Raw genomic sequence first — 13,962 nt, forward strand, 5'->3', positions numbered from 1 at the left:
TTATAGAAATTGAGCGAAGGAACCGATAAATTTGTATAAGGACAACATTACATCAATCAATACCATTACTATCGTTACCACTTCCTCCATCTTGGGGGATTCCATCTTCAGCACATGTAGTATACTCCATTTCATGTGAATTTGTTTCTCCAGCTTCATCAATGTAGCTCATGTTGCAATCAACTTGATTACTTTGTGCATCAAGCATACCTTCGACCGTCTCTTCTTCCATTTGAGCAAATGTTTGTTGAATGTCCAACACATCGTAGGTCGTTTCAACCAGACTCTGAGAACCGTAGTTTATGTCACCTTCTGGATACATAATATCAGTAGGATATTCGCTTATGATCAGTATGTTGTTATAGACATATGACAATATTCTATCTTCTTCCGAAAGATCTCCTTGTCCTGATTGATAGCGAATGAGTCTCGAGGGTCCTAACATTCGGATAGAAGTTTTCATCACGTTTTCTGGCACTAGTAAGTGTTTCTCGGTCACGTTGTCTTCAGCTACAGTACAGTCGACAGGGTCATCAAATGCAACATTTATCGGACTCTCAAAAACTGTTACCTGGTCGCTTTCTACCATTCCGTTGGTGATTTCAAGATCATATGGATTAGCATCTGAACTTTTTCCGATGCATTTAGAATAGTTAATGGCATCTGGATTAAAGGGATATAATCCACACGCCGAAAATCCATTCATGATAGTCGATTGTTTCAATGCTTTATTCATTGCTTCTTGGAGCAATTGTCCAAATGTAGCTAGCGACATCCGTTCGGTTGGATGGTTGGATCGCCATAGATCCACTACTTTTCCCCAGCTGCTTTTCAATGGACCAAAGATAGCCACATCAGCAGGTTGTAAAATGCGTGTCGCATTGGGGTATAAGGCGATTAACACTATCCCCAATTGCTGGCACATATCTGCGGCCTCCAACGCGACATGGGAACTATGACCATCTACAAAGTATATTATGGGAAATGTAGTATTACTCTTGACGAGAGCTGGATGCAATATTTTTTTGATGTAGAGCACAAAGTTATGCGTATCCATCCATCCATTCTCCGATTTCCCCAGTCCCCAGTCACTGGGAAAGCATCGCAAGGTTTCAAGGTCTAATCTTTTACGTGCAAGAATAATGTCAGGCGGGATTATTCTGCCATTTGCCGCAAACGAAAACATTACAGTAACATTTCTTGATTACCGAATTGCTGAACCAGAATGACTAATACTTTAAGATCAATAAACTTCCTCAAATGTCAAGAATTTCCTAAAGTTTTCGATGATTCCCTGAAATAATTGAGATTGCACTTAAGATCTCTGAACTTCAATTATATTGTCTAGAGAACCCTGAATTACTTAAAACTTTTAACAAGTTTCCACAATTGTCCTTGCCTCGCTTTTAAATCCATTGATCTAATCTGAAGCTCTCACAGTTTTCCTGATGTTCTTGATACTTCCTTGAAGCTCATAAAATTTCCTTTAAAATATTTAGACTTCCCCAGTTCTTTGAATTTTCAAGAAGTTCTTGGAATTTCTCTAAAATTCACACATTTTCCAACTGTTGATCGATCTTCCCTGAAGACCTGCAAATTCCTTGCCATTTTCGGAGCATTCATGAAATTCTCGGAATGTTCCATGATTTCTTGGAACTTCTTGAAAGTTCCTACATTTAATTAATGGAATTGATCTTAAGTTTTCTGATGTTCCCCTAATACTTAGAACATTCCAGAATCTAATGAAACTGCTTAAAAATTATTAAACATCTTTGTAGTTCTCTAGATAAACCTGAAGACCTCAGAACATTGCAAAAGTCTTCGTAAATTTTCAAAATTTCTTGGGACGTGTGTAAAGGTCCTTGAATTGTTTTGAAATTTACTGATCTGTACTGACGTTCACTGAACTTTCTGATATTCTCAAAGCTATCCTAAAGTGCTCACTAATCTTCTGAAGTTCTTTGCCCTGCAATTAATTCAACTATCCTAAAAATCTTGAAATTATCTGCAAATCCATAATGTTCCTAAACAATGACAAAACAATTCCTTAAAATGATTGGAACTTCATAAACTTTCTCAAAATTCTACTAATGTTCATGGTGCTGCCCTGAATTTATCGAATTTAACCTTCACAGATCTTTTAACGTTTTCGAAAATCAAAAGGTATCTGAAGTTATTGTGGCTTAAGATCTCTGAGCCCCCTGACGATCTCCAGACCTACACAGAAAAAATTCTGAATTTTAACTATCGCGTAAAATCTCCCTTCGTTTAATGTTGAGCTAAACTTGGCATAAACAGCGAAATCGTTTACAAGCTTGCATACAATATAGCTAATTTATGCGACATTGCGCTAAAATTTACACGAAATATCGCGTAAATTTTTGCCAAATCTAGCGTTAATTTTATGTGCGCTATTTCTCGCAGAAATTTACATGAATTTTGCCGAACGGTGTAGTTTACCTGAGGTTTTTAAATCTATGAAGGTCTGTTGGACTGCAAGATACGGACCGACGATCAGTTTGCATCCACCTAGTCACCGAGACACACGGGCAGAAGACACACGACTAATTCGTTTCTTGTATTGTATAATGTAGTAGTTTTTAAGCCAAATACATTGCTTACTCTAGTAGAGTTAAGTGAATAAACTAGTTTGCATGTTCCATCATGTGTTATAAATAAATGGCATATTTACATTACCGAGTTAAAAATTGCTAACCTGGTTATGGAAATTCCCAACTTCGCTGTTCGAATGCTGGAGGAAACATCCTACAATTGAAGACATTGTGATGTGCATGGAACCTATTGTGTGATTGGAGCCAATTCATCCGTTGATGTTGAGGGCTGGAATTATCCGTTATTCACTGCTGAGCTATCCGATAAGGTAATACAAACTCCCCCTTCACATTTCTCATGTGAAAACACTTGAAGATTACACGTAATTTGTTTAATTTATCATCCATCCACATATTTATCTAAAAAAAAGTAAGAGGCTGTATCCAAGACACGAACGTGGATTTGACTTAGGATTACGAAGGGTAGTTTTGATGTCACAGCAAAAGTATAGTATACATATATTAAATTGATTTCTTAACTCGTTATCATAAAAAAGTTCGATAGGTTGAAATTCGGATGCAATTTGAGAATTCTGTTTGTGAGGTGCATGTAGTACAAGTCAATCCTGGACGGTATGTCTTGGATACAAGCTCTTTTATCAGTTAACTCTTTTATCTGTCATTTGTGGTCCTGAAAAGGATTGATGGGTTGGAAGCTTGGAAGCCAGTTAAGAACAATGCTGTAGAAATTTGTCTTCGATGTTCTTGGAGATGATAGCGGTGCGGAAATGAAATAACTATTAGAGAAAACACATCAATCACAGAAACACGACGAGCAACTGAATCCGGTCAGTGGTTCAGGGCAGCCTTGATAGTTAGATTCTTGCGGGGAGCCTTTCGTTGTGTACTGGAGAACACCACCACTTACCACACGCGGTGATTAAATGAACAGCGTTTGTTGAGACCGGATGAAATTCAATTTTGAAATCTGTGTTAGGGAAGCGCTTTTTGCAGGCAATCGGTTACCATTTTATGATCATACCAACACTTGCACATCTGTGCAATTTCAATTGTGACATTTTAAAAATGATTAATCCTTAATTTTAACAGATTCCTAAAAAATTTCCTATTGATTTGCGTATTCAGAATTAAAATCCATCATCTCTAGATTAAAATCAGACCACTTTCATGCCGCGACCGACTTTGGATTCTGAAATTGCACCCCCAATGTTGCCTTAAAAATATATGGTATGTTAAATTTCAACATATGGGAACTGACATTCGATTGATGACCTTGACAAATCAAGCTGAACTTTGCATTTGGTCCTAAGTAACATTGACAGATTATCTTCGTCAACATTCCCAGGTATTTTCAGCACACTTATCGATTATAGAAGGTTTCATCTAGCATCTATTACAACAAACAGAAAAAGAAATGGTTATGTGCTAAAGTTATTAACGAAAGAGAAAGTCAACGAAGAGAATCGATCAATATTACTTAGGACCTAATGCAATGCTCAGCTTAAAAATGCCCAAAAAAGACTCTTTATTATTTATATGAGTAATGCTGAGCTATTAGGGTGTTCAACACGGATGAGGCTGGCGAGCTGTATGTTGTTTGGAGCAAGAGTGTCGCGCTTGGCATAGATGACCCACAGCGACTCACGAAGAAACTGATTTTGATCCATAGCGGTGCGGCTTCTTCCTCCTTCTATGGATGCTCATGTGCATGCTGCTTACAGGCTGTCTTTCGTTGTGTACTGGAGAACAATGTTCAACGCCACACGCCGAAAGCACTACTGCTGCTGCTGCTGCTGACACTGACGACCGAACACCACCACACACGGTGGTGATACCGCATCGAATTCGATTTTTAAATCTTTGTTAGGGAAAGCGCTTTTTGCAGGCAATTGGTGATAATTTTGATCACCATTACGATCAAACAGTTGGACATTTCTGTATTTTTCAATAGTGACCTATTGAAAATTAAGAAAGTGTTCATTTTAGCAGATTGGTAGATAAATTTCCAATCGTTTGGCTCGTTTAGAATTAAAATCCATCTGCTATTGACAGAGTTATAAGTGGTCAATACCTGACCTCCTTTGGTAATGCGGTCGATTTTGGTTTTTTTTTTAAATTACACCCCCAATATGTTGCCCAAAGACGTAATCAGACGTCAAAAGTAACGAAAACGGGACATATCGCATATTAAACAAATCGAAATAGCAGCGACAGAGTGTCGGCGAAAGGGATTGAAAGCAATAATGAAGTTTCGGCTCAACTCGATAATCGACGTTACATTCATTGAAAGCATCGACGTTAGTTTTTTTTTTTTTTTTTTATATCTTTATTATGGAGACTTTCAGCCGTGGGCTGGCTCGACGTTTAGTGCTGATAATATAGCTAGACGTTTTAGAAATGATGCATTGAACACGTTGTATAAAAGAAACAAAATTAGAATTCATTTTAGAACTTCGAAAATGTAGAGCCCTGGTCATCAAGCTCTTTGATCTCCACTGAAGTTCTAAAAGTTTTCCTTTGCCATAACTCTGAAGTTTTCTTTACTTCCATTAAATTATAAGGTTTTTTATTTAAAGATCAGAACTTTTTGAAGGTTTCTGCGATCTCTTTTATGTTAAAGCAACTAACATAAAGTTTTAAAAATTTTCCCTAGGTATTTAGATTTTAATTAAAGTTCCCAAAATTTTCTTGACAGGGAATTCGTTCTTGATAGTTCCTGAAACTTGTCTGAAGTGGATCGCAAGAAACTGAAGTTTTGAATCTTTTCCTGAAGTTTTCAGAATTTCTCTAAAGTTTCCACAATTTTCAGAATTTTCATGGAACTGCCCTGAAGTTATCTGAAATTTTCCGAAGTGCTTTGAACTTACCGAAAGTTTTCTGAAATTTTTTATAAAACTTGCAGAAATGTTCATGAAATTAACGGAACTGTGAAATTATGTGATATCCAAAGTACGTAAATTTTTCATGAAGCGCATGAAACTGCATTGAAGTTCTCAATGCTCTGGACTTTCCTGTAGCTCTTGGATGTTTTTTTTTAAGTTCTATACGCGCACAAATGATATATCTGACGAGTGCAGAACACGTTCATGCCTTGTAATAATTTGTAATAATTTAATTCCTCATTTTAGGGCACTAATTAAATCAATGTTATGTTAGGTACACACATAGAAAAAATCATGTAAATTTAGGTGCTCTGAGAGTGACATATACGAGCGTCAATTTTGGCATAAATTTGAGTCATAACAGACGCAAAATATAGCTAAATGAAACGTACTTTTAGTCGAGCAACGAAATTTTCAGTCTCGGAGCACTTAATTTTACATAACATGTTTGTTTACGTCTCATCTTTGCGTCACGTGTAAAATTAGTTGTTTCTAAGTGTGTATGTTTACAGCGCAATTTGGTCATATAAGCATACAGGAATGAATGGGCGTCCAAAATTTCCCTGGTGCACAGTGTTTTATTAGAGAAACACGTGTAGAAACATATAAATGTTTGCGCAAAATTAGTTTTAAATAACAAATTCCTTTTCAGAGCTCATTACTCATGGAGCAACCATTAGTAACTACCATGACAGGCCTGGTGCTTAGTTTTTAAATTGGTGGAAAGTATGCTTATGAGAAACTAATATCTTCGAAAAAATCTTATCTAATATAGCTGCCATAAATTCTAAATATGCCAAATGAAAATCCTAAATATGGCTCTGAAAGAAAACATTATTATAACAAAATCAGTATAGCGAAAACAGGCACAGAATGAAAGCTTACGTTCTTCCCTTTCATATGAGACCTTTATCGAAATGCTCTATCGAGGAGTCTAAAGCAATTTTTTTTTCTTTCGAATTTAACTTTAAGCCTATTTCAGCCCAAAAAAATCCAATGAAAGAGGAGCAGAATCCGTTTGGTGTGAGTTTCAGCGATGCTGATTGTTGTTAAAATGTTGTTCTACCATAGAAAGGTAAAAGCAAGCAGATGCCCAACATGGAAGTAATTCACGTCGACCCTCTGCACTTCTGCGTGTACGTCGTAAGATTACTACTCAACGTTACATATTTCGCTGCGGGGTAACTTTTTTAAACAATCTGGCTTCGTATTATGGAGAATTGGACTCGATTCGAAGAGCTTCACCTGTTAGTACAACCACATTTGTCCATTATTACATTGAAGGCTGGATCCGAAACGGCAAATTTCTACAGGTAGATTCTACGTCGAAGAGATCATGGACCTGCACAAAGCTTGCAAAACATGTTCGACGAGTTTCCCGACTATACCTTCACAAGTGCAGTTTATTTAGAGTACCAAAACCTAAGGTGACCGAATACTTTAGAAATGGCAGATCAAATCGGTGCCGACAATTCTTTAGGACGAAACTGTTTTTATAAAAAATGACTTCAACCACCGATTTCTCGCATAAAAACTCACTCCTGCAAACCAACTATTGCAACTGGTAGATGAAATATTTCTCTTCTTAATGGTGTTACATGTTTACATTCGACCTTTTGAAATGTTGATGAAAAAATGATGGATATGGATATATTCCCAGTTCAGTTGGGTATACTTCTGTTGACCAATCAATTGGTTGGTAGAACGCTATGTCTAAGCTCACCAATATACCCTATTATCCAACTTAAGCATCTTAAAGCATGACAAATTTAATTATTAATAACAAGACTCCTGTAACTCTTTCACGAAACTTTCATTACAAATTCCTATCACGCTAAATCGCTTCAAGGTATTCGATTGCAATTTCAATCGACAATCCGTTACTCCCCCACCTGCACACGCCTATGACGAAGGCTCGAGCCGCCCACAATCGGAGATCGATTTCATCGGGCTTCTCCGTTTCATCGACACGCATCGGCTCACAATGAGATCGGGCAAAACAAGAAGAAAAAATCGCTCCAACAGCGAGAGACAGAGGAAAACCAAACAAATCGCAAATCTTCCCACAGGATTGAATTAGTCCGCAAGATATAATTACTCCCGCCTTCTGGTTCGGCCCTCAAAACGCCGTGGGCGGTTGATCAATATTTTTACTTTCGTTTCGAGGTCTTTCCCGAAGGTAGTAGGTACCGATCGATGATTCTGACCACCGCAGTCCGGAACGCTCGCCAAGCCAAACGGAGCGATATGAAAAATCGTAACATTTGCTTTCTTTGATTCAGCTCCAAACCTGCTGGCGAATGTCCGGGGCAACCCACTGCTGCACGGTATCGCTCGGAACACGCCGGCCGTGGTCGGTGCAACGCACGAAATGAGATCGGATTTTTGTTTCGTGTGTGCACAATCCCCATAGAGCACAGTGAAGGTAGAAGACGACCATCTTATCGATGGAAGATATATTGAAGTGGATGACTAAAGGTTAATTATTATTGCATTATTTTTGCCAGGTTTCTCCACGCGAACTTCGCTGTTGGTATCCACTCACCTTGCTCTCCGTGTGCCGTGAGTTTTCCGGAGGAGTTCAATTTGCAGCAAGAAATGTAGCATGTTACATGTTGTAGGTGGAGTATTTATGCTGCACGAGTGGGTTAAACACCCGTGTTTCGATTTATTAATGAAGCCTAAATAATTGAACTGAGCTTTTTTCTAGTTTGGTGGGATGAGATATTCAAGGGGATCGAATCGGTTGATGGTTTAACATGATGCTGAAAAGGCATTTTCTCATCTTTTATATCTTTCGAATGGGGTTTCAAACGGTTTTTCGTTTTACTCAAACTTTTTTATTATTTTTATTCTAATTATTTCATTTGCTGTGATGTTCCCTTGATGTTATCTTTACCCTTACTAACCCTTGTCACTTATTTTTCAGGAGCCGTCCTTTTTATTCTTTCCTTTGCCTTTGCCTTTTCCGTGGCCACCACTTTTTCCACTGCGTTCCTCGAAGTAAGGTCCATTAATTCTTCTTCCGAATCCGCTTCATCCGTGGTCATGACCAAACGAGGATTTCCCAGATCCTTGCTGACAGTTGTCTGATCACCGTAGTTAATAATGCTCTGCAGAGCTGCATCCACCGTTGTCGGTTGAAATATTATGGTGAAAGGGGACGTCATTAATTTTCAAAAATTCAAAAGCAATTTTTTCGTTCAAAACCAAAATTACGTTCATGAAAATGTGTTCATTGCATTCTACTTGCCTACCGGAACACAGTGAACGCATTTTCATTGACAGAATTTCGGTTTTAGACGAAAAAAAGAACAGCTTTTGAATTTCCACAAATTATTGACGTCCCCTTTTCCCCTAACGCATGAAAAAGGCTGCAAGTAGTAAGAAAATAAATGTAACCTTCATTTAGGATTTATGAAAAACTTGTGCAAAAAAAAACTGATTCGGCGGATGCTTCTTTCCGATTAAACTGGCTGACATTTTATATCGCACGGGGTATGCGAAATAAGTGCAAAGCTAAATATGTGATAATGATAATTGTATGTCGATAATGATGTGCATTGAATTGCAATTACTATTGATTGATTTTGAAAAATATCTATATCTAATTTATAATTTTAGTGTTTCACTGAAGTTAACCTAGAATTAAACTAACTTATGGATGTTTTACATGATACCCTTTCCAAGCTATTGGTGTTAACAAATAAAATTAATCGCAAAAGTATCCAAAAGATGCTTTTAAATTTACTTAAACATTGTGTTCAAGTTGTTGGTATCTGGCCTAATCCCCTTCATTTAAAAAATTGTCACCAAACCAGTTTGGATAATCATTGGGGATGGGTCAAGTTTGTATGGTGTATCACAACCCCCTGTTCCCCACTGTTTTCCCGATGTGCATTGAAATCCCCAACGACGATGTCAAATTTTAACAAATTTGGTTTGTTCTGTCTGAATTAGATGAATCAAGACTAGCAATAGCATTTAATCGGTAAAGTGAATATATTTTTAGGATTTCCGCGATACAAGCAACAATAAAATTAATAAACGAGCTAGTAATTGCGATGTTTACAACACTGTCACGTTCTGTCATGACAAAAAAATCGAATAGATGTTGAAGAAAATCTCTATCATCGTCTGCTCATCCGATAATGGTGACAGAAGTAGCTCTGTCTATATTGTGGCGCTTGTGGTATAGTGGTAAGCATGATTGCCTCTTACCCCAGCAGGCCTGGGTTCAATCCCAGTGAACGCCGCCGGGATGTTCTGAGGCATAACATCTCTGATCACGCCTTTCTTCGGTTGGGAAGTAAAGCCGTTGGTCCCCGGTCCATGAGTTGATGGGTCGATAGGTAGGGTCTAGGTGTGGAAGCTGCCTCCCTGGCGTTTTTAGTATTGCTACGGAAAACAAGATCGATGGAAAACAAATTAAGGAAAAAAAATAAAATAATTATGTGTAACTTATTTATAATATAAAATTTCCAATTTGAGTTCCAGGGAATGTCCAAAACAGATTCAGTAATCCGGAGGCAATTGATCACTTAATAATGTAAATATATAAATAACTTTCTACATTAAACAAAATTGACAAACTAACGGAATTTAAATTTGTAGCTGGAAGTTTTGATTTGTTCTGCATGAAGACTTATTATAAAAATTGTTTTGTTTATTTTTAAGACAATTTTGAAAGCTCAAATTTAAAAATATTGAAAACTCCGCAAATTCATTCCGAGTAAATTGCTTGTAACGAAGAGAATCTACCAATGTTACTTAAGACCTAATGCAATGCTCAGCTTGGATTATGATCAGTTATATTTTACAACATTTATTGATCCTAATATACCTGCGAATTAAATTTACAAATAAATAAAATATAGATGTTAATAGAACTGATTGAAATATAGGTTTGTTTTTATTTTGAATAAATGAAAACTTATTGATAAATTTTTTTGATGTTCAATCTTGATATCAACCAATCGATTTCAAAACATTCAGATTACTAAATTTGATATCATGAAAGCAAAAGAATAACTAATTTAGTTTTTTTTTTTAATTTTTTGTTTTCCTACCATAGTTATAATAACATATTGATTACTTATTTTGTTTACAATTAACGAAATTACTGATATCAAAACGCATACATGGATTTTTTTTATCAAAAAACATGATTTGTTTTCCTTTATATACCATTTAGATCTCATTTTTATTATGATGACTGTTAACTCGACCACACGGTAGGCAAAATATGTTATCACAAACGCTTATATCAAAATATCAAAATTAGTTTTCATTTTCTTTTCATTCTCTGCTCGGGAATTCATCTACACTGGGTTGAAACGCTGCTTCTTGCTGATAAAAACAGACACTGGTGCACATCGTTCTAGACTTTCACTTTTATGATCTACGAAAAACTTAGCTATCTGTATTTATGTATAATTTCTCCAGCTACATTTTTGTTGAAGAACATATTTTAATTGAACATCAGAATAATTAGTGGTTAATTGATTACGATGATGATGTTCTTCTGACATGATCCATCAACTGCTCATTAGGCAACATTGGTGTACTTGGTGCAAAAAATAGGGCAAACAACCCGGGCTACTATGTCATAAGTGCAAGATGCAGTGTTACCCATAAAGCAGCCGATTAATCATATCAGAAAATTACCGGCATCGAAATCAATTTTTTTTCCTTGATTTGCTTTCAACTCATGAACCGGGGACTAACGGCTTTATTTCCCATCCCAAGGAAGGCGTGATCAGAGATGTTATGCTTCAGAACATCCCGGTGGCGCTGACTGGAATTGAACCCAGGCCTGCTGGAGTGAGAGGTAATCACGCTAACCGCTACACCACCGGTGCCGCTTCGAAATCAATTAATAAACAGCCATTTTTTTCCTTGATTTCTTTTCCGTCGATCTTGTTTTCCTTACTGAGTACCAATGCTACTGACGCCAGGGAGGCAGCTCCCACATCTGTATCCTACCTATGGACCCAGCAACTCATGGGCTGGGGACCAACGGCTTTATGCAAAGTTATGCTGGAAAAAAGATTCTATAATTTTCAGAATAAAAATATTTTATTGAAAAAATCCCTAAATTCAAATCTAAAATTAAATCGTAATGACGTTTAAGGCTTGTACTCGAAAAAAAAATCACCATTTTTATCCGTGTGTAACTTTTTTATCCGTGGGTAAAAATTGATGAAAATTGTTATTACGGTGAATCCGACTGCGACCATGAGATGGATCGGAAGACAACTGGGAATCACCCATAAAACTGTGTTTCAGGTGGTAAAATCGTTTAAGGAATCCCAGACGACCGAGCGGCGGGCTGGAAGTGGAAGAAAATCGAAGACAGCTGACCCTGTGAAGGCCCGGAAGGTGTTGGATTATTTCAAGCGTAATCCGAACCTTTCGATTCGCGACTCGGCTCTGAAGGCAAAGTGTTCCGCCTGGTTCGTTCAGCAAACCATGAAACGAGCTGGGCCTCTTGTATTCAAGGTCCGGAAGGCACCGAACCGGCGTGATCAACAAAACACGGCGGCCAAATCCCGCCCAAGGAAGCTGTATCGAGAGTGGTTAAAGGAACCGATGTGTGTGTGGTTATGGATGACGAAACCTACATCAAGGCAGACGCAAAGCAGATACCGGGGCTGGAGTTCTACGTTGCCGAATCACGGTTTGATGTTCCGGAAGACATAAGGAAGTAGAAAGTGAACAAATTCGCCAAAAAATACTTGCTCTGGCAGGCCATATGCCAATGCGGTAAACTGAGTAATAGGTACCATCAACAGCGAAATTTACCGCACCGAGTGCCTCCAGAAGCATCTGTTGCCCTTCCTGCGGTTCCACGGAAGCGAGACATTATTTTGGCCGGACATGGCATCATGCCATTACGCGCGTTCGACGTTGGATTGATACAGAGACAATAACGTTGCTATTGTACAAAAAACCGCCAACCCCCAAATTCACCAGAGATTCGTCCGGTGGAAAGATTTTGGGCCATAATGAAGGCCAAAGTTCTAAAATCGTCGAAGGTGTTTAAGAACTAGCTGGAGTTGAAGAAAGAATGGATGAAAGTGGCCAAAAATTCACAAAATGTAATGAGGGTTCTTAAGGGAAAGGAGCTACCTGAGTAGCTACGCAGTTATGTAGCAATTTTCCAAGGTTTATGCATCAAATTTAAAAAAAAGGGTCCAAAACATGAAAAACATATGTATATTCCATAGATTATAATTGGAACACATCATAATAGGAACGTCTACCAATAACTGGAACACCTACCGTACACACTTAGAAAAATTCATGTAAATTTAGGTGCTCTAAGACTAACTTATACGAGCGTCAATTTTGACATAAAATTAAGTCATGTTAGACACGAAATTCAGCTCAATAAAGCGTACGTTTCGTCGAGTAACAAACTTTTCAGTCTCGGAGCACTTAATTTTACATGACATGTTTGTTTACGTGTCATGCTTTATGTCATAGATGGATTCCGTCACGTGTAAAATTAGGATTTTCGAAGTGTGTAGGTATGATCCATAAAATTAACATTAACAGTAAATCTAAGTAGTTACGCAGTAATGGAGCAATTTTTCATGGTTTATGGATCAAAATTAATAATATAGTGTCCAAAACGTGAATAATACACGTCTAATTTATGAATCATGGCTGTTCGGAATATCGGGATAACCCTGAAGATTCAAAGAGCTACGGTAACGGTCGCTGTCAGAAATAGCAGACGTCAGGTTTGGTTCAACGGAACTGTGAGTTACGATAGGTTGGAGAAAGAACGAGAAAAAAAGAGGATAAGAAATTACAATTCCAAACCATCTCCAACACGTTTTACAGCTAAATTAAGTTAATTGCCTAAATTTGTTACTATACCTATCGTTTAATTAAATTATAGTGATTTGTTGTGAACAAGCTAATGAGGTAGGTTAGTTGGAGGTGGAATTCGTGAAAAAAAAATTGAATTTCATAACCCTATATTTGCTTAATCTAGATACTACAATTTGATCCTAAAATCTGGTAACCTACCATTTGTTCCTAAACGTTATATTTATACTTGATTTACCCTAAGTAACTTGTGAGTAGCTCATCATACATCGTTTGCGTACCTAACTAAAAAATAATTGAATCCCTAATCCTAAATCTAGCAAAATCTTTGTTGAAAGAGTGACGGAAGATAACTCTTGATTTGAAAAATCTCCCGCTCAGCCTCCTATCACTTTTCATGGAGGAATTTATCTTCCTCCAGTGATTTTTCCTTTGCGCTTTTCTCCTGCTGCAAGTGGTCTGGGATTGCTTCAGGCTGACCTCATTGGTACTTCCTTTTCCAGATTCGGATCCGGCATCTCTCCTCGTACTATTCTTTCTGCTATGTGGTTTCTTTGGGACATACTTCTTGGTTCCTTTTGGCACCTTCAGCATATTTGTGCACTTCGAGCACGTCTACGGAATCTCCTTTACAGCTGTTTTCTTACTAGCACAAATATAATAGATCC

The 13,962-nt window shown here is 37.5% G+C and overlaps 1 protein-coding gene across 1 annotated transcript; it reads right to left on the minus strand.

Annotated features, from left to right (window-relative positions):
* Nucleotides 1-495: 495 nt before the first annotated feature.
* LOC135701956 (uncharacterized) lies at nucleotides 496-1,186 on the minus strand. The gene is made up of 2 exons (XM_065222904.1): nucleotides 572-1,186; nucleotides 496-510 (listed from the first exon to the last, which is right to left on the minus strand). Exons 1-2 carry the CDS (start codon nucleotides 1,184-1,186, stop codon nucleotides 496-498), a joined length of 630 nt encoding a protein of 209 aa, XP_065078976.1.
* Between the last annotated feature and the right edge of the window lie 12,776 nt (nucleotides 1,187-13,962).

This window comes from Ochlerotatus camptorhynchus, unplaced genomic scaffold, assembly GCF_037179485.1.
Source record: "Ochlerotatus camptorhynchus isolate MF236.1 unplaced genomic scaffold, CSIRO-AGI_Acam_v1.1 ptg000180l, whole genome shotgun sequence".
In the NCBI taxonomy this organism is placed as follows: domain Eukaryota; kingdom Metazoa; phylum Arthropoda; class Insecta; order Diptera; family Culicidae; genus Ochlerotatus; species Ochlerotatus camptorhynchus.

Excerpts from the sequence above, each read along its gene's own strand:
- LOC135701956 (XM_065222904.1), bottom strand. The coding sequence starts at position 1,186 with ATGTTTTCGTTTGCGGCAAATGGCAGAATAATCCCGCCTGACATTATT.